At 40.9% G+C, this 21235-nt stretch overlaps 1 protein-coding gene across 1 annotated transcript; it reads left to right on the plus strand.

The window, feature by feature from the left end:
- Window positions 1-7921: 7921 nt before the first annotated feature.
- Window positions 7922-20293, plus strand: LOC149446052 (neurogenic differentiation factor 4-like). Its single transcript, XM_089653096.1, has 3 exons — window positions 7922-8021; window positions 17127-17977; window positions 20198-20293. The coding sequence occupies exons 1-3, from the start codon at window positions 7922-7924 to the stop codon at window positions 20291-20293; spliced, it is 1047 nt and encodes a 348-aa protein (XP_089509222.1).
- Window positions 20294-21235: the final 942 nt, after the last annotated feature.

Raw genomic sequence — 21235 nt, forward strand, 5'->3', positions numbered from 1 at the left:
AAAATAAAGTTTTGCCTATAATTGTACTTTGAGAAGCTTGCACATGTATCTTGTCTTTGGTCCTGGATGAGTTCAAATCCCACTGGGCCTTGCTACCTGTACTGAGTCTGTGTGTTCTCCCATGGTTTGTTTGGGGGGAGGTGCTCTTTTGGGGTGTAGAGTAAGTCTAGATTTTATATATATATATATATATACACACTATATTGCCATAGTATTGGGCCAGCCCTCCAAATCATTAGATTCCAATGTCCCAATCACCTTCATGGCCACAAGTGTATACAATCAAGCACTTAGGCATGCAGACTGCTTCTACAAACATTTGTGAAAGAATGGGTCGCTCTCAGGAGCTCAGTGACTCCAAGCGTGGTCCTGTGATAGGTTGTCACCTGTGCAATAAGTCCATCCATGAAATTTCCTTGTTACTAAATATTCCACGCTCAACTGTTAGCAGTATTTTAACAAAGTGGAAACAACTGGGAACAACAGCAACTCAGCCAGGAATTGGCTAAGCACGAAAAATGACAGAGCGGGGTCAGCACATGCTGAAGCACACAGTGCACAGAAGTCGCCAATTGTCTGTAGAGTCAATAGCTAAAGACCACCAAACTTGGTGTGGCCTTCAGTTTAGCACAACAACAGTGTGTAGAGAGCTTCATGGAATGGGTTTCCATGGCCGAGCAGCTGCATCCAAGCCTTACATCACCAAGTGCAATTCAAAGCATCGGATGCAGTGGTGTAAAGCACGCCGCCACTGGACTCTAGAGCAGTGGAGACGTGTTCTCTGGAGTGACGAATCACACTCCTCTGTCTGGCATGGACATGTCTGGGTTTGGTGGTTGCCAGGAGAAGGGTAGTTGCCTGATTGCATTGTGCCAAGTGTAAAGTTTGGTGGAGGGGGGATTATGGTGTGGGGTTGTTATTTAGGGGTTGGGCTTGGCCTCCTAGTTCCAGCAAAGGGAACTCTTAAAGCGTCAGCATACCAAGACATTTTGGACAATGTCATGCTCCCAACTTTATGGGAACAGTTTGGGGATGACCCCTTCCTGTTCCAACATGCATGGGTTGCACAATGCAAGGTCAATAAAGACATGGATGAGCGAGTTTCGGGTGAGGAACATGACTGGCCTGCACAGAGTCCTGACCTCAACCCGACAGAACACCTTTGGGATGAATTAGAGCCGAGACTGGGAAACAGGCCTTCTCGTCCGATGCACACTCAGTACCACTCACTCTCACAATGCAGTGTTTGGAGCCTACACCATCGGTAGCCATACACATATCCTGCTATGTCGGGGCGCATACCCAGCAGTGTGCTGGTTTTGAAAATATGGTGTAGTTGATATTTGTACACGCATTGTTGCAGTAGCAACAGTTGGAATTGGGCAAGGGGACAGCTGGATTCAGGACTGGGATAAGGGGTGGGCAAGAGGGGGGCTGCCTGGGCACTGTAATATCATGTAAGGTGGGGAGGCACAAGTGGATTGTGGGGGGTTATTTATGTTGGCAGGGGTAATTTGGGGGATGGCAGGGGGTAAGGATTGTTCAAGAAAGGGAAATTTGGGGGTCTGTGCTAGGAGTGGTGATCTGGGGGATTTAAGTTGGGAGGGGGGTGGGGGAAGAGTATTTGTTCTAGGAGGGAGGATTTGGTGGGTTTGTGCTAGAACAGGCCATACCAGGAAGGGGATTTGTGCTCGGAAGGGATTTTTTTCTGGGGGGGGGGGTGCTGGGTTAGTAGGGATGATTGTGGGGTATTTGTGTTAGGAGGGGAAATCCAGGGGAAGGATTTATATTAGGAGGAGGGATTGGGGAGGGGGATTTGTGCTGGGATGGGGCTTTGGAGTTTGGGGGAGAGGGTTTGTGCACATAGGGGACATTGAAGGGGTAGAGGAGTTGTGCTAGGATGGGTGATTTTTTTGTGGGGGGGGTTGTGCTGGGGGAATTTGGGAAAAGAGAGGATTTACAACAATGGGCAACAATTTCAGCAGGTAGGGAGATTTGTACTGGGAGGAGAGAGAATGTATGCTTAGATAGCAAGATGCAGATTAGTGCTCGCCTCTTTCTGGAGGGGAGGGGATTTTTGCAGTTTGGCATGTTTACCCTGAGCTCTAAATGACCGGCACTGGCTCTATTAATAATAAGATACATTTGACCCACTGAGTGGAATGATCCTAATCCTTGCCTCCCTACTCCCATTTTTTCCATTCTATGGCCAATCCCTGCCCCCATATATCCATCTAATATATATACTGTATATCCATCTATTCTCTGACTTGAGGCAAAACAAAATGCTTCCACCCAGCTAACAATATACAGCATAACATTTAATCCAATTCTGGACAGTCTGTCTACTTCCCTTTTTATTGTATATTTTCCCAACTTTAATAATACATTCATCGATATTGTTCAGTATTATGTTGCAACTTTTTATATGATCAGAAGTATCTACAATGAAATGCTGCCTGTGTAAATGAGGACCTTATAATGTATACCAAGCAGGGGCGGACTGACAACTCATGGGGCCCCCCCGGGCAATAGGGGATCATGGGGCCCCTGTGTCCTTGCCCAAACTCAAAAAAGCCTATGAAAAAGGTACCAGGGGCATCTCATGGGGCCCCCTACTGACCCCGGACCCTCGGGCAGTGCCTGAGTTTCCAAATGGTCAGCCCGCCCCTGATACCAAGTTATGCTACCTGACACCTTTTTGTAATTTGCCAAAATAAAATAAAGAATGCATTAACAAATGATATGGTACATGGCAAGGGGGTGATATGGTACATGGCAAGGGGGTGATATGGTACATGGCAAGGGGGTGATATGGTACATGTCAAGGGGGTGATATGGTACATGGCATGGGGGTGATATGGTACATGGCAAGGGGGTGATATGGTACATGGCAAGGGGGTGATATGGTACATGGCAAGGGGGTGATATGGTACATGGCAAGGGGGTGATATGGTACATGGCAAAGGGGATGATATGGTACATGGCAAGGGGGTGATATGGTACATGGCAAGGGGGTGATATGGTACATGGCAAAGGGGATGATATGGTACATGGCAAGGGGGTGATATGGTACATGGCAAGGGGGTGATATGGTACATTGGCAAAGGGGATGATATGGTACATGGCAAAGGGGATGATATGGTACATGGCAAGGGGGTGATATGGTACATGGCAAGGGGGTAATTATTTTGTTGTATTTTTTTTTTATTGTTTCAATTCTTTTTGGCAAGTGTATTTGGTGCTAGTTTGATGTAGACAGGATTTTAACAGAAATACTGTATAGATATGAATATTTGGTTGTTGTTTTTCCTAGTTAGTATATTGGATGAGACAGGCACATTCGTTATGGCATACTTTCACTGCTAGGGGTCCTGGGGTTAAGTTACAGGGAGGATAATTTCACTTTCCCAAGTTAACACCTTAGTGGAGAAGGTGCAAATGTCAAAAGTAGACTGCCACTTGCATAAACAGTGGGGCTGTATGAGGTGTGAAATGGCCACACTTCTTATTCAAGTCACTGAACTGGGAGTTACTGGAAAATACATGAAAACATTACAAGAAACTAAATTCAACATGTGCTTTCTCCATTTTCCTAGCAGCCTTAGATCATTCAACATATTGTATGTGTATATATATATATATATATATATATATATATTTATTTATTTATTTTTTTTATGAAAAGTTAAAAACTACATTGAGGTGCTACTTTGACTGCAGAGTTATTTGCAGAGATTAAGGACTAATCATAATGTTGATATCTAAGCTTCAGTCGATCGATTCACAAATGCCTATTCCATTCTTGCAAGCACACATCAGTCTTGAAAAGAGGAGCAGTTGGCTGATCCCAATAAATATACATACGGGGACACTGATAGGCCAAATAACTATACTTGGTTATAAGGATTTTTACTGATTTTTGACTGTTGGGTCAATGCTTCTATGGGTGGGATGAACTGAAATAAGGGTAGGATAAGGCATTGGTGCTCAACCCTTTTGAAGAGCGAGGGTCACTTAAGTGATTTGGTAACTGGTAACAGGCCACAATGAAATTAAATGGTTCAGAATTTAAATTTTTCTATTTTTAATAGCATCATGAACATTTTCCTCCTGCAGCCATTGAATGAGGGAGAGGAAGAGAAGCCGGTTTTCAGCAGTTGCAGGAGGAAAATGGAGAGGATCCTGTATCTGCTGCCCCTCCTGTCCAAGTGTAAAACAGAATGTGACAGGGAGGCCATACGGGCCCCTTGGAGAATTGGGCGGGGTCTTTATTGTGACCCCCTGATACTACACCAGTGCTTTGCGGGGTTAGTAAAAACAAGACTAAAATATGGGGTTTTACTGCCCCCCAAACCGCAAATATAAACAAGCCCTTACTGTCCTGAGCCCCTATATCGCTGATTTCACACTGATGCTCTCCTGGGGGTTAGCTGTGCTTTGCCATAGACTTGTATTATATTTTTTGGGTGTGGTGCACTTTCAGAAAGCACACCAAACCCATGGGATGTAATAGAAATCTATGATCTAGTGCAGCTAACCTGCAGGAAAGCTGCAGGTGCACTGCGCCGCACCCACGGATCAGGGTGGAGGCAGCGTAATAGTTGTGTAATACACCGACCTTCTTTTCCTCCAACTTCTCCTGGCTTCGCTCTCCACACTGCTAGAAAGGTCCTGGGACAGGAGCCGGCACTACAGAGGAAGCATCGACATATCAGCGCCGGCTCTATACACTCTGATGCTCTATGATGGTGGGCCAGCAAGCCCAGATCGCGATCAAAGGGTTGCCAACCCTGGGCATGTACTTGAGGTCGAGGGCTACATCAGAGGGCTACGAGGACCACATGTGGCCTACAGGTTGAGCACCCCTGGGATAAGGTGTTAACTACAGCAGATGTTTGCATGGTTTTCATAGACTAAGATCCCTCCATTCTTTTCCATTTTTTTAAGAAATCAGACCCTTTTTATAAGTGTGATCCAAGTTTTATGAACAAACCACATTATAGCAAAGGAAAACAGTATTGTGCAACCCAGGAAAATACAGGATTACGTTTGTTTTTAACCTGCACTAAAAAAATTAAATCAGTCCCATTTTACCAGATATTTGGGTCTGTAGGAAGCCAGCAACTCCATTGGTTGGCCACTGTTTGGGCGGCAAACTAAATTAGTTTGTTAGAGAACCTGCCAAATCACTATTGTTTCCTTTTGAGATAACCTGTACTAGTGGTATCTACCACCCAGGGGCGGACTGACAACTCATGGGGCCCCCGGGCAATAGGGGATCATGGGGCCCCTGTGTCCTTGCCCAAACTCAAAAAAGCCTATGAAAAAGGTATCAGGGGCATCTCATGGGGCCCCCTTCTGACCCCGGGCCCTCGGGTAGTGCCCGAGTTTCCAAATGGTCAGTCCGCCCCTGCTACCACCCCTCTCCTTCCCCATCCCCTCTCCATTTAACAGTCAGATTATTCCTGCATGGCCCAACACCCTTCTATGCCTATAGACACCATTAGGCCATTGATTGGTTGATCATAGTTTTCTTTGTAGGAAATGTTAATACTGTTGCTCTTATACCTCTATAAAATGTTTTTTGGCCTAGCCGAGGAAACAAATGAGGTGCTCATGGCTTCTAATAAAGATAAAATTGTTGACTGCTGCAAAAATAAAGTGATACAAACAGTCATGGACACAACAAACCACATCTTCTTGTAAAGACACTTTTGACACTTGCCTGTGTCGTAGGTTGAGTATTATTGTTATATTATCTATGCATCTTTTTAATGGTTTGAGTTTTTTTATAGATAAAGCAAATATGTATATCCACTTGTAGACCAGCAACGTACCAGTATGTCACAGGGCTATGAGTGGTTATACTGGGATGATGGAATCATTTTGGCATTGTTTTTTAGCTTTTGGCTTGTGTTCACAAGTAGTGGAAGGGGACGTCCCCCACTCCATTACTTCCCCACTCCCAGGGGCGGACTGACCATTTAGAAATTCGGGCACTGCCTGAGGGCCCGGGGTCAGTAGGGGGCCCCATGAGATGCCCCTGGTACCTTTTTTATAGGCTTTTTTGAGTTTGGGCAAGGACACAGGGGACCCATGATCCCCTATTGCCCGGGGGGGCCCCAGGAGTTGTCAGTCTGCCCCTGCCCACTCCTGCCATCTTTCCACAGCTCTCCAGAGCTTTCGTGTCCTACCATGAGACCCGAGTGTTCAGCTGGTGGTTCCTCCAGCTGATTATAGAGCTTTTCAGATACTGGAACGGCTACGATCAGCTCTGTGGTCTAAGAAACCAGAAGCGATGAGCATTTGATCACTTCCAGTTTCGCCAGATGTAAGCAAACCCTTATGGGTTTGAAAGAAAGCATCAAATCATGACGATCTTGGTGTGATCTGAAGCTTTTAAGGGCAGAGGAGAGATCTGGGGTCTAATAGACCCCAGATCTCTCAGTAAAGAGTACCTGACACTGCCTATTCCTATCACAGGAAATATTTACATTCCCTGTGATAATAATAAAAGTAATCAAATAAAAAAATTAAATAGTGCAAACATAAAGAATAAAAAAAAAAATGTAAAGCACTACTGTGCTGGCTTGCAAAGGCGACCCACGCGTCAGTCCCGCACACATATGTAAATGGCGATCACACCACATGTGAAGTGTCACCACAAACGTCCTAGCGAGAGCAGTAATTCTTGCATCAGACCTCCTGTGTAAATCTAAAGTCGTATCCTGTAAAGGCCTTTAGAGAGTCATAATAAAATGTACATAGTTTGTCGCCGCTGCACTGGCATGTGCAATTTTACAGTGTGACATGTTAGGTATCTATTTACTTAGCAAAACATTATTTATTTATTTCAGGTACTTATATAGAACCGTCAATTTACGCAGCGCTTTACATATATATTGTACATTCACATCAGTCCCTAACCCTGAAGGGGTGTACAATCTAAGGTCCCTAACTCACATTGATACATACACATAGTAGGGCCAATTTAGACAGGAGCCAATTAACCTACCAGCATGTCTTTGGAGTGTGGGAGGAAACCAGAGTACCCATAGGAAACCCACGGAGTGAGAACATGCAAACTCCAGGCAGGAGGTGCCATGGCTGGGATTTGAACCAACAACCCTAGTACTGCCAGGCAGAAGTGCTAACCATTTTGCGACTGTGCAAAATATAATTTATATTACAACAAACAATTGGATATTATATTTTTATAGTTTTTTTGTGCATTAAGATTCAAAAAAGTGTTTTTTTCTCAAAATATTGCTTTTTAAAAGCCGCTGCGCACATATTGTGTGAAAGAAATAATCGCAGCACCCACCATTTTATCCTCTAGGTGCTTTTAAAAAATATAGATAATGTTTGGGGGTTCTAAGTAATTCTCTAGCAAAAAATAAGGATTTTTCATTACCAGAAAAAGCTTGGTCTTCAAGTGGATATACTAAAAGCAAATTGATTCCTTGTAATTGCTACAAGATAGATGTGATAATATCTAAAGGTTCCGTTAGTTAGAAGATGCCTGTCGTTTGATACAAATAATCTGGATGGTGATCTTGTGTTTATGGACAGCTATAGGCAAGAAATATTTGATTTTATTTAGCAAGATATGCATTATACCTATGGCTTATATTTATCTGGGATAATAGGTTTTATTATTTTTCCTTTCCTATGGTATAAAGTGAGACCCCTCATTACAGAGGTTGTGACCTCAAGGCGTTAACTTATTTCATATATATAGGAGAGAAGACTACTGATACATTTCACAGAACACTATGCAGCATGAGAACCCTGACTTTAAAGTTTCACCTCTAAAAGTAAATGTGATTATGGTTTTACGGGACAAGAGTTCAGTCTCCACAGGAATCTGCTCTATAGGTGGGAAAGTTTGTCACCTTTTGGCACACTTCGTGTGCAAATGTTAGGAGCCTTGGGGACTCACTCTTGCTCTGGGCAAATAAATATAGAAAAGAGAACGACAGCTGATGACATCTCCAGTTCTGGCTACAAAATGTCAGGCAGGTCTAAATGGCAAAACATGCTGATGTCTATCAATGCTAGTTTATCAATTGATAGAGAGGAGAACTACCCACATGGAAGAAAAATATATTTGAATTATATTTTTAAAATATTCTTCCCAAATATATTGACATATATTTGAAATACTACAATTGTGGCCGTATTCAATATATTTCAAAATATATTTCAATATATATATATATATACATACATATATATATATATACTGTATATACTGCATGTTGAAATGCATTTTTAATACAAAATATATGAAAAATATTTTTAAAAATACATTTCAAATATACTGTATGTCTTTAAAAATACAGATCTACATTTGTGGGATGCATTTACAAATATATGTAAAATATTTTTAAAAATATATTTTTCTGATTTTTTTTAATATATAAAAAAGTCATTTTAACATATATTTTTACATATATTTGTATATGCATTCCAAAAATGTAGATCTGTATTTTTAAAGACATACAGTATATTTGAAATGTATTTTTAAAAATATTTTTCATATAATTTGTAATAAAAACATATTTTAACATGCAGTGTGTGTATATATATGTGTATATATATATACAGTCATGGCCGAAATTGTTGGCACCCTTGATATTTCTCCAGGAAATCATGTATTTCTCACGAAACGTATTGCATTAACACATGTTTTGCTATACACATGTTTATTCCCTTTGTGTGTATTGGGACAAAACAAAAAAAGGGAGGAAAGAAAGCAAATTCGACATAATGTCACACAAACCTCCAAAAATGGGCTGGACAAAAGTATTGGCACCCTTTCACAACTGCGGATAAATAAGAATGTTACAAGCATGTGATGCTCCTGTAAACTCACCTGGGGCAAGTAACAGGTGTGGGCAATATAGAAATCACACCTGAAAGCAGATAAAAAGGAGAGACGTTCACTTAACCTTTGCATTGTGTGTCTGTCTGTGCCACACTAAGCATGGACAACAGAAAGAGGAGACGAGAACTGTCTGAGGACCTGAGAACCAAAATTGTGGCAAAATATCAACAATCTCAAGGTTACAAGTCCATCTCCAGAGAACTAGATTTGCCTTTGTCCACAGTGCGCAACATTATCAAGAAGTTTGCAACCCATGGCACTGTAGCTAATCTCCCTGGTCGTGGACGGATGAGGAAAATTGATGAAAGATTGCAACGCAGAATAGTCCGGATGGTGGATAAGCAGCCCCAAACATGTTCCAAAGACATTCAAGCTGTCCTGCAGGCTCAGGGAGCATCAGTGTCAGCGCGAACTATCCGTCGACATTTAAATGAAATGAAACGCTATGGCAGGAGACCCAGGAGGACCCCACTGCTGACACAGAGACATAAAAAAGCAAGACTACAGTTTGCCAAAATGTACTTGAGTAAGCCAAAAGCCTTCTGGGAAAACGTCTTGTGGACAGATGAGACCAAGATAGAGCTTTTCGGTAAAGCACATCATTCTACTGTTTACCGAAAACGGAATGAGGCCTACAAAGAACAAAACACAGTACCTACGGTAAAATATGGTGGAGGTTCAATGATGTTTTGGGGTTGTTTTGCTGCCTCTGGCACTGGGTGCCTTGACTGTGTGCAAGGCATCATGAAATCTGAGGATTACCAAAGGATTTTGGGTCGCACTGTAGGGCCCAGTGTCAGAAAGCTGGGTTTGCGTCCAAGATCCTGGGTCTTCCAGCAGGACAATGACCCCAAACATACGTCAAAAAGCACTCAGAAATGGATGGCAAAGAAGCGCTGGAGAGTTCTGAAGTGGCCAGCAATGAGCCCAGATCTAAATCCCATTGAACACCTGTGGAGAGATCTTAAAATTGCTGTTGGGAAAAGGTGTCCTTCCAATAAGAGAGACCTGGAGCTGTTTGCAAAGGAAGAGTGGTCCAAAATTCCGGGTGAGAGGTGTCAGAAGCTTATTGATGGTTATAGGAAGCGACTGATTTCAGTTATGTTTTCCAAAGGGTGTGCAACCAAATATTAAGTTAAGGGTGCCAATACTTTTGTCCAGCCCATTTTTGGGGTTTTGTGTGACATTATGTCATATTTGCTTTTCTGCCTCTGTTTTATATTTGTTCCAATACATACAAAGGGAATAAACATGTGTATAGCAAAACATGTGTTAATGCAATACCTTTTTTGTGTGAAATACTTGATTTTCAGGAAAAATATCAAGGGTGCCAACAATTTCGGCCATGACTGTATATATATATATATATACAGTCATGGCCGAAATTGTTGGCACCCTTGATATTTTTCCTGAAAATCAAGTATTTCACACAAAAAAGGTATTGCATTAACACATGTTTTGCTATACACATGTTTATTCCCTTTGTATGTATTGGAACAAATATAAAACAGAGGCAGAAAAGCAAATATGACATAATGTCACACAAAACCCCAAAAATGGGCTGGACAAAAGTATTGGCACCCTTAACTTAATATTTGGTTGCACACCCTTTGGAAAACATAACTGAAATCAGTCGCTTCCTATAACCATCAATAAGCTTCTGACACCTCTCACCCGGAATTTTGGACCACTCTTCCTTTGCAAACAGCTCCAGGTCTCTCTTATTGGAAGGACACCTTTTCCCAACAGCAATTTTAAGATCTCTCCACAGGTGTTCAATGGGATTTAGATCTGGGCTCATTGCTGGCCACTTCAGAACTCTCCAGCGCTTCTTTGCCATCCATTTCTGAGTGCTTTTTGACGTATGTTTGGGGTCATTGTCCTGCTGGAAGACCCAGGATCTTGGACGCAAACCCAGCTTTCTGACACTGGGCCCTACAGTGCGACCCAAAATCCTTTGGTAATCCTCAGATTTCATGATGCCTTGCACACAGTCAAGGCACCCAGTGCCAGAGGCAGCAAAACAACCCCAAAACATCATTGAACCTCCACCATATTTTACCGTAGGTACTGTGTTTTGTTCTTTGTAGGCCTCATTCCGTTTTCGGTAAACAGTAGAATGATGTGCTTTACCGAAAAGCTCTATCTTGGTCTCATCTGTCCACAAGACGTTTTCCCAGAAGGCTTTTGGCTTACTCAAGTACATTTTGGCAAACTGTAGTCTTGCTTTTTTATGTCTCTGTGTCAGCAGTGGGGTCCTCCTGGGTCTCCTGCCATAGCGTTTCATTTCATTTAAATGTCGACGGATAGTTCGCGCTGACACTGATGCTCCCTGAGCCTGCAGGACAGCTTGAATGTCTTTGGAACATGTTTGGGGCTGCTTATCCACCATCCGGACTATTCTGCGTTGCAATCTTTCATCAATTTTCCTCATCCGTCCACGACCAGGGAGATTAGCTACAGTGCCATGGGTTGCAAACTTCTTGATAATGTTGCGCACTGTGGACAAAGGCAAATCTAGTTCTCTGGAGATGGACTTGTAACCTTGAGATTGTTGATATTTTGCCACAATTTTGGTTCTCAGGTCCTCAGACAGTTCTCGTCTCCTCTTTCTGTTGTCCATGCTTAGTGTGGCACAGACAGACACACAATGCAAAGGTTAAGTGAACGTCTCTCCTTTTTATCTGCTTTCAGGTGTGATTTCTATATTGCCCACACCTGTTACTTGCCCCAGGTGAGTTTACAGGAGCATCACATGCTTGTAACATTCTTATTTATCCGCAGTTGTGAAAGGGTGCCAATACTTTTGTCCAGCCCATTTTTGGAGGTTTGTGTGACATTATGTCGAATTTGCTTTCTTTCCTCCCTTTTTTTGTTTTGTCCCAATACACACAAAGGGAATAAACATGTGTATAGCAAAACATGTGTTAATGCAATACGTTTCGTGAGAAATACATGATTTCCTGGAGAAATATCAAGGGTGCCAACAATTCGGCCATGACTGTATATATATATATACTAGGAATGTAAGCTTGAAAGAGCAGGGCCCTCGAACCTCTTGTATATTGTTTTGTTACTGTATTGTCTCATGTACTGTCCCCCACTATATTGTACAGTGCTGAGCAAACTTTTTGGCGCTATATAAACACTGTATAATAATAATAATAATATATATATACAGTTGCAAGAAAAAGTATGTGAACCCCTTGGGATTACGTGGAGTTTTGCATGAATTGGGCATAAAATGTGCTCTGAACGTCATCTAAGTCACAACAATAGAAGAACACAGTCTGCTGAACATAATACTACACAAACATTAGATGTTGCTATGGTTTAATTGCACATAACATGTAAACATTCACAGTGCAGGGAGGAAAAAGTATGTGAACCTTTGGACTTAATAACTGGTTGACCCTCCTTTGGCAGCAATAACCTCAACCAAACGTTTCCTGTAGTTGCAGATCAGACCTGCACAACGATCTGGAGTAATTTTGGACCACTCCTCTTCACAAAACTGTTTCAGTGTAGCAATATTCTTGGGATGTCTGGTGTGAATCGCTCTCTTAAGGTCATGCCACAGCATTTCAATCGGGTTGAGGTCAGGACTCTGACTGGGCCACTCCAGAAGGCGTATTCTGTGCTGTTGCAGCCATTGTTTTGTTGAATTACTTGTATGCTTTGGGTCATTGTCCTGTTGCATCACCCATCCTCTGCGGAGCTTCAGTTGGCGGACAGATGGTCATACGTTTTCCTGCAAAATGTCTTGATAAACTCTGGAATTCATTTTCCCATCAATGACAACAATCCGTCCAGGCCCTGAGACAGCAAAGCAGCCCCAAACCATGATGCTCCCTCCGCCATGTTTTACAGTGGGGATGAGGTTTTGATGTTGGTGTGCTGTGCCTTTTTTTCTCCACACATAGTGTTGTGTGTTCTTCCCAAACAACTCAATCTTGGTTTCATCTGTCCACAGTATATTTTGCCAGTAGTGCTGTGGAACATCCAGGTGCTCTTTTGCAAACTTCAAACGTGCTGCAATATTCTTTTTGGACAGCAATGGCTTCCTCCGTGGTGTCCTCCCATGTACTCCATTCTTGTTTAATGTTTTCCTTATTGTAGATGTGTCAACAAAAATGTTAGCATGTGCCAGAGATTTCTGTAGGTCTTTAGCTGACACTCTGGGATTCTTCTTTACCTCATGCAGCATTCTGCGCTGTGCTCTTGCAGAAATTTTGACAGGACGACCACGCCTAGGGAGAGTAGCAACAGTGCTAAACTTTCTCCATTTGTAGACAGTCTGTCTTACCGTGGACACATGAACATCAAGGCTTTTGGAGATACTTTTGTAACCCTTTCCAGCTTCATGCAAGTCAACAATTCTTGATCATAGGTCTTCTGAGAGCTCTTTTCTGCGAGGCATGATTCACATCAGACAGTGCTTCTTGAAACCAGTAAACCCAAAACAGGTGTGTGTTTTTTAAGGGCAGGACAGCTGTCAGCAACACATCCAATATCATCACACTGATTGGAGTCAAGGTTGGCTCACTCCTGGCTCCAATTAGCTCTGGGAGAAGTCATTAAGCTAGGGCCTCACATACTTTTTCCTCCCTGCACTGTGAATGTTTACATGTTATGTGCAATTAAACCATGGCAACATCTAATGTTTGTGTAGTATTATGTTCAGCAGACTGTGTTCTTCTATTGTTGTGACTTAGATGACGTTCAGAGCACATTTTATGCCCAATTCATGCAAAACTCCACGTAATCCCAAGGGGTTCACATACTTTTTCTTGCAACTGTATATATATATATATTGAAATATATTGAATACGGCCAAAATTGTAGTATTTCAAATATATGTCAATATATTTAGGAAGAATATTTTTAGGATATATTTTTCTTCCATATGGGTAGCACTTGAGCACATAATCGTAATTATGAACACAGCTTTGCTGGTCATAAGCTTGACATTTTTGCAGCAATTTTACTGTTCATAAGCTTTTAATAAAACAATCAACTGGAGCTGAATTGTCCACAATCTGCCAACCATTGTAACAACAGTGTTCAAGTTTAGAGTAGGCGAACAAAGTTAAATTGCAATGGAAATCAATGGAAGCTACTGTAATGCCAGTTGAAAAGTGTTTACAACTCAATTTTAATCAATTGTCATTGAAACTAGGATGCATTCAAAACAATCAGTAGAAAATTGCTGTGGAGCATTGATTTGATGAGTAAAATGTGTTCAGTGAAAATATGATGGAAAGTTTCAAACACTTGCATGTGCATAGCTAGGAGTACAGTGCCATAAACATGTATGCTTGTATCTTCTGAGGGAATATGTATAGTTTAGTCTTTGAAACCCCCATCTCTTGTGAGAACCTCTGTTAAGGGCTGGGAGAATGAAAGCCATGTAGTCAAGCCTTCCTCTGAGATTGGTTAGCCTTGGAATACCCACAGACTCTAAAGTGTCCCTAGACATCAGTTTAAGTTTCTGAAATTCTGTAATCTTTATTTAAAAAATATATATATATTATATGCCCCAACTTTGTCAGGCATGCATACAAGCACATGGGGCCATGCAAACTACCATTTTGAGTTTCTGCAATGAAGATTCAGCAAAATGGAGTAGCCTGCTGTATACTTTTTTCACTTTGATTTTCAGGGTGTCTTTGAATTCAGTCCTCTGTAGGTTGATAATTTTCATTTCCATCAAACGATGGGGCATCCTTACATTCCTATCACATTAACCAGTTCATATCAGTATAGATATCCAGTATGAGATTTTTCCCCATTGAGATCTGATGTGTTTTCAAAGTGTTACTTTCATTTTTTTGAGCAGTGTATTTGCTGAATCTCTCACCCAAATTTGTAGCAGCGAAAATCTCCATGGCCAGATCTTGGAAGACAACCACGATTCCATTTTAGTTAGTTAAGTCTAAATTGTTGTGGGTTATGATCAATGAATGTCTTTCCACAATTCTAATTGCCAAACTTGCAATATTTGTGAAAACAAGGAAGCCCTAGATTATTTATTTTATGAGTGATGCTTAACCGGTTCCTGCCAGGCTTATAGTCAAATGACACCCGGGCAGGACATTCACCGTTCCAGGTGGACATCACATGACTTTCTCCCGGAATGCACTAAACGGGCACCCCACGGCCATGCTGCAGCGAGACCTGTCACCTACTGTGTCCACCAGACACAGATGACCGATCAGTGCACTGGCTGCTGCCGGTGCAATGTGTTTGCTGTGACCAATCACAGCAAATCACATGACAATTGTACACAATGGATGGCATTCATTCATGCCATTCACTGTGTACTATTGTGTTGATCTCTGTGCCTGGTCACAGTAATCACATGGTACAGACAGGGCCAACCACAGCCCATATGTACTCTGTGATTTGCTGTAGCCAATCACAGCTAACCACTAGCGTAAACATTGAATGAATCAATTTCATTCAGTAAAAATGGTTGCTTATAACAGTGAAATTCACTGGTTTAAGCAATCCTAATGTGTAAAAAAAATCCTGATCACTTCCCTAGAGTAGTACAGTGTTACTATGGTAACATAATATTTTTCTGGTCATAGTAATAATTAAAAAATATACTATATATATATATATATATATATATATATATATATATTATTATTTTTTTCTTACATTCTGTCACCAGTCAATGCCCTGATCACCGCCACACCAGTTATATGATGGTGTCGTGCTGCACTGGTGAAAGTATATTTTTTTAGAAATGTGAAAAAATATTTTTTAAAATATCTTCATTTCCTAAAAAATTGTGACAAAAAAGTACAACTTCAAAAAGACTTGCCATGCCTCTTACTAAATACCTTGGATTGTCTATTTTCCAAACAGGGGTCATTTGAGGATATCAGTACTGTCCTGGTGTTTTCAGGCCTCAAGAACTGAGATCATCATCAGGACTGATCGATTTTCAGATATATACCATAGTTTTTAGACTCTATAACTTTCCTGCAGACTAAATATTAAACACTGATTTTCATTATTTTCACCAAAGAACTGTAGCAGAATATAGTTTGGCCTAAACTTATGAAGAAAGATTATTTATTTGAAAAAAACGGAAATATGGAAAAATGCATTTTTTTTTCAAAATTTTCAGTCTTATTTTCGTTTATTTAGCAATAAATAAAAAAAACCCAGTCGTGATTAAATATTACTAAAAGTAGGTTATTTTTGTGTGAAAAAAATTATAAAAATTTCATATGGGTACAATGTTGCATGACAGCGCAATTGTCATTCAAAGTGTGACAGCACTGAAAGCTGAAAATTGACCTGGGCAGAAATGGGGCGAAAGTGCCAGGCATTGAAGTGGTTAATTTGTCAAGTCCAAGTACCCCTGGACTGGACGGCTTGACATTTTTTTTTCTATCATTTCCTTTCTCCTTTTATTCTCTTTGTCATATGGACATATGTTCAATGTAACCTAGCGCATTTTGCAAATTTGTATACCCCTTTCTGACCGGTAAAAATTATTGAAGAGAAAATGATATATTGTCCTAATTTATAATAATATGTGAAGTATGATGGGTAGCTAGATAGAAAACTATCAAGAAGCGCTACCCATTTTTTCTGTGATAAAAATATGTGTTAGTCATAATAGAAGATGTTCACTAACAGAATACAGATGTGATAACTCAAGCATTGTGTGCTTGCAATAAATCAACATGTCATGCTGATAGTTTGCAGCACTGAATCAATAATTTGATCACACTACAATCTGATAAATATAACACCATGTATATTTTATAATTATGGTATTTTAGTATAGCATCTATAATATTTCCCTGCATTTGAAAACCATTACTATTATTGTTGGGGAGGAAACCATTAATTCTCTATCATGAAATTCATTTATTCTTGGAGATGGAAAGATGGGAATCAGCAGCTTAAAAATATTGTTCAATGTTCAGCTCATTATGCTAGTAATTAACTCTAAGCAAATAACTTAAATGTTTTTACTGTACAGGTCACATAGATAATTGACCTCTTTGGCTCATTTTTAGTTCATTTTTCAAGGAGCTAAAATGCACACTTGGTACTCTGGGAAACTTTTTCCCAAGACCCCCTACTCAGCCCCATTAGACTTTGAAGTGTGGATGGTGCCAGCAAAGGTGACAATTCACACCTCCGCCTTCAGGATAAAGCTCAGGCAACCAGGGCTTCAGCCAGCATTCTACCACACTCTTTGTAGAGCAGCACATAGACATGGATCTCTGTCCAGCACAACTGCAATTCCAGGAGAACAGACTGATTTCAGAGTGTACTCCCCTTCAGCAATGTGGGTATTCCGATTCTGAAGGCTACAGCAGCCTTTCACCAGCATCCTCCATTGACTCCTTTAGCTTCTCTCCTCCATATCAGTCCTGTGCCTTCTCCGAAGATCCTTGCAGCAGTTTCCAAAAAGGCCTGTCTCTGCCAGAAAACCTGCAAACTAAAGAGAAACAACTACCAACCAAGAAGAGCCACAGGTTGAGAAACAGGACTTTGTCCACCCAAAGGCAGAGTGCCAGCGAGAGGGAAAAGATGAGGATGAGAAATCTGTCTACGGCTCTCCAGCACCTAAGACGATACCTGCCACCTGCAGTGGCCCCAGTTGGCAAGAGCTTGACAAAAATTGAGACATTGCGCCTGACCATTCGCTACATTTCACATCTCTCTGATGTCCTTGGCTTGGACGATGAGACTTTGGAAAAAAGAAGGGAAGAAAGGCTCAGAAGATCCAGATGCCCAGTTGGCCTGAACTGCTGTCAAGGCGAAATGCATGAACTCTGCTCAATGACTAGTGCAGTGGAGCTACAGATCCTCCCTCATTGCATCACTTCTTCAAGAATGTGCCCAACGAGAGAGGAAGGCATGGACACAAACTACTTCTTACCAGCCATACCCTCTCCTCATTTCACAGATCATGGACTTCCTGAAGAGTTAGAAAGCTTCTCGCCATGTGCATTGAGCTCCACTCCAGTCCATACGTCTACAGTGGCAGACCTGAAAGAAGGCATGTCTTCAAACCCTCCAATTTCTCCCGACCTGGGATTTTGTCAGGTATGTAGCAACCATTATTTACCTGAAACCAAATCACAAAACTGGTGTTCTAGTACTGTATAGATGTGTTGAATGATAAACATTAGATCTGTCCGTGCAAGGTCTCAAGCTGTCAAAATAATTCATATATAACCTCAACTGTTTATCAGTCTACATATACAAACATATGTAAGCAATTTGTGTACTGCAAAGCAGCATGTTAGGCAATGCCATTTACGCCAAAGGCTTGTCTTGGGTTCTTGTATGAATAGATATACTTTATTATTATTATTATACAATATTTATATAGCGCCAACAGTTTGCTCAGCGCTGTACATTATAATGGGAGACAGTACACGAGACAGCACAGTAACAATACAATACATGAGGGGTTCGAGGGCCCTGCTCCTTGGAGCTTACAATCTAGGAGGGAGGGGAGAGTGGTACAGGAGGAAATAGCTGTGGGGGATGGAGTGGTGGGAAGAGCGGAGGAGATGGGCAATTAGGTGAGGGCGGGGTAGGCTTCCCTGAAGAGGTGGGTTTTCAGGGTGTGCCTAAAGGTGAGAAGGGTAGGTGACAGTCTGATGGATTGGGGTAGTGAGTTCCAGAGGATGGGGGAAGCCCTGGAGAAGTCCTGGAGACGGGCATGGGAGTAGGAGACCAGGGAACTAGAGAGTAGGAGGTCTTGTGAGGAGCGGAGAGTGCGTTTTGGGTGGTAGATGGATATCAGGTCGGTGATGTAGTTTGGGGCAGTGTTATGAACAGCTTTATACATCAGTGTTAATAATTTGAATTTTTTGTGTTGGGCAATCGGAAGCCAGTGGAGGGATTGGCAGAGGGGGTGGCGGATACGGAGCGGTTGGTAAGGTGGATGAGTCTGGCTGCAGAATTCAGGATAGACTGAAGCGGGGATAGCCTGTGTTGGGGTAGGCCGGTGAGGAGGGAGTTACAGTAGTCAAGTTGTGATATAATAAGGGAGTGCATGAGTTGCTTTGTAGTTCCTGGAGTTTGGAACATGCGTACTTTATAGTTATAAATACAGTTACATAGTTACAGTCTGGCTGAAAAAAGACAAAAGTCAATCCAGTTAAACCATTAAAAAAAAAGTTATAATCCTATACCCACAGTTGATCCAGAGGAAAAACCCCAGAAAAGCACAATCCACGAGGCAATCGGATATTCCCTGGATCAACTTTACCTATAAATGTTAGTATCCAGGTATATTCTGTGAATCCAAGAAATAATCCAGGACTTTTTTTAAAGCAATCCACTGAGCTGGCCAGAACCAACTCTTGAGGGAGTCTATTCCACATTTTCACAGCTTTCACTGGGAAGAAACCTTTCCGTATTTTGCTCTATTTCAAATTTCAGTGTTTTTGGTTTGATTTATATTATTGAATTAAATGTATTATTATATTATTATTTTTATGATTATTTATTAAATTATAATTTATTATTTCGTGTTTCAAATTTTATCATACCCAGGATGTTTACTAGACTCTTGTTTGGACAGATTTCAGTGAGGTATTCCTAAAAAATTACAGGCCTACAATAAAAAAAACAACATATTTCCATGCAAAAAAATGTACCGCTTTGAGCACAGAAATACTGACAATCAGACTGCTAGGGAGGCTACAAATTCTTTACTCAATGAGACCAAAAGTAACATATTGTCACTTTGAGTCATCAGATAAGCTCCAAGGATCAGGCCCTCCTATCCCTCTTGTATTAAACCAGTGGTTCTCAACCTTCCTAATGCCATGACCCTTTAATACAGTTCCTCATGTTGTGGTGACCCCCAACCATAAAATTATTTACCCATTAATTATAATTCATGAGTGTCGTTTTACCTCCAATACTGCTGCTTTCAACACAGTAGCTTCTTTCAACACAGTAGCTGCTTTCTACACAGTAGCTGCTCTTTACACATTGGAAATTTGTGTTTTCCGATGGTCTTAGGCGACCCCTGTGAAAGGGTTGTTCGACCCCCAAAAGGGTCGCGACCCACAGGTTGAGAACCACTGTATTAAACAGTATTGTTGCTGTATTGTCTCCCGTTATATTGTAAAGCTCTGAGCAAACTGTTGGCGCCATATAAATCCTGTATAATAATAATAATCAGATTGATTGGTGCACTGTTAGCAAACACTGCACTGATACCATGCAATAAATAACATATTAATAAAAGCCTATGTAAAGTTTATTGTAAATGTAATCAACATTTTTATTTTCTTCCCCCAGGATATGATTGATGACATGTGGGATGAGCTGGAAAACAAAGACCAATGGGCTGCATTTCAGAACCAACAAGCCACCCAGATGCAGGCTTTCTGTTAACCGCAATTTCCTTTCAGATTCAAGTTATGGACTTTCATCTATCTTGTGCATATGTAAATACAAAATATTTTATATTTGTCTAATTCAGATATTTATTGCTTATACTTCATATTTCCTAATTATTTATTGATATATACAGTATATAAATAATGTAATATATTGTTCCATTTTACCATATCATTGTTGAAAAAAAATGTATTACAAATAGTCGTCTTATTATTTGGGGGATATTCTTGTATTAAACAACTCTACTTGCAAGTCCATCGGCAGTTAACACTACAATGTGGTCATTGGCAGTTTCATTGCCAAATTACATGCCCTCATGCACACGGGACGTTTTTACAGCGGCTGTTTTGGGCTTTTGAGGTTTTTTTCTACAGCCAGTAACCCCCAGCATGTTCTGCAATGTGTCCATACACACATAGACTGGAATCAACGTTTTTTGGCTGGAAAAAAAAAACCCAGGACTAGTGGGTTTCTAGAGAATTTTTTTAGCTGTAAAAATGCTCTAACACTAAAAAAAGCGGTAAAACGCCCCAAACCAGCATTTTTGGACTTTTTTTGACCAACAAAAAAAATTTTTTTGTTAAAAAAAAATGCTAAAAACTGCAAACACGGGAAAACGCTGCTAATCGCAGCCAAACGCTAATGCAAAAATGCTAATGCAAAAATGCTAAAAAAAATCTGAAAAACTCCCATTTTTTAACGTGACTTTACAGTACACAGCTAACTTTACCAGCGTATCAAAACGTCCCGTGTGCATGGGGGCTTTCAGATAGTAGCACAGGATGCTTCCGATTGGTTTCTGTGATGTCATGCATTTCTTTGAAGTAAATGACTGGAAACATAAGGGGAAGTGTTGGCTCATTATTGATGGCTACATTGTAAATATTTTTTTATATATCACAACATTGATCACACTTAAAATAAATCTACTTTTCA

This window comes from Staurois parvus, unplaced genomic scaffold (assembly GCF_062004578.1).
Source record: "Staurois parvus isolate SC_StPar_1 unplaced genomic scaffold, SC_StPar_1.0 ptg000698l, whole genome shotgun sequence".
Taxonomy (NCBI): Eukaryota; Metazoa; Chordata; class Amphibia; order Anura; family Ranidae; genus Staurois; species Staurois parvus.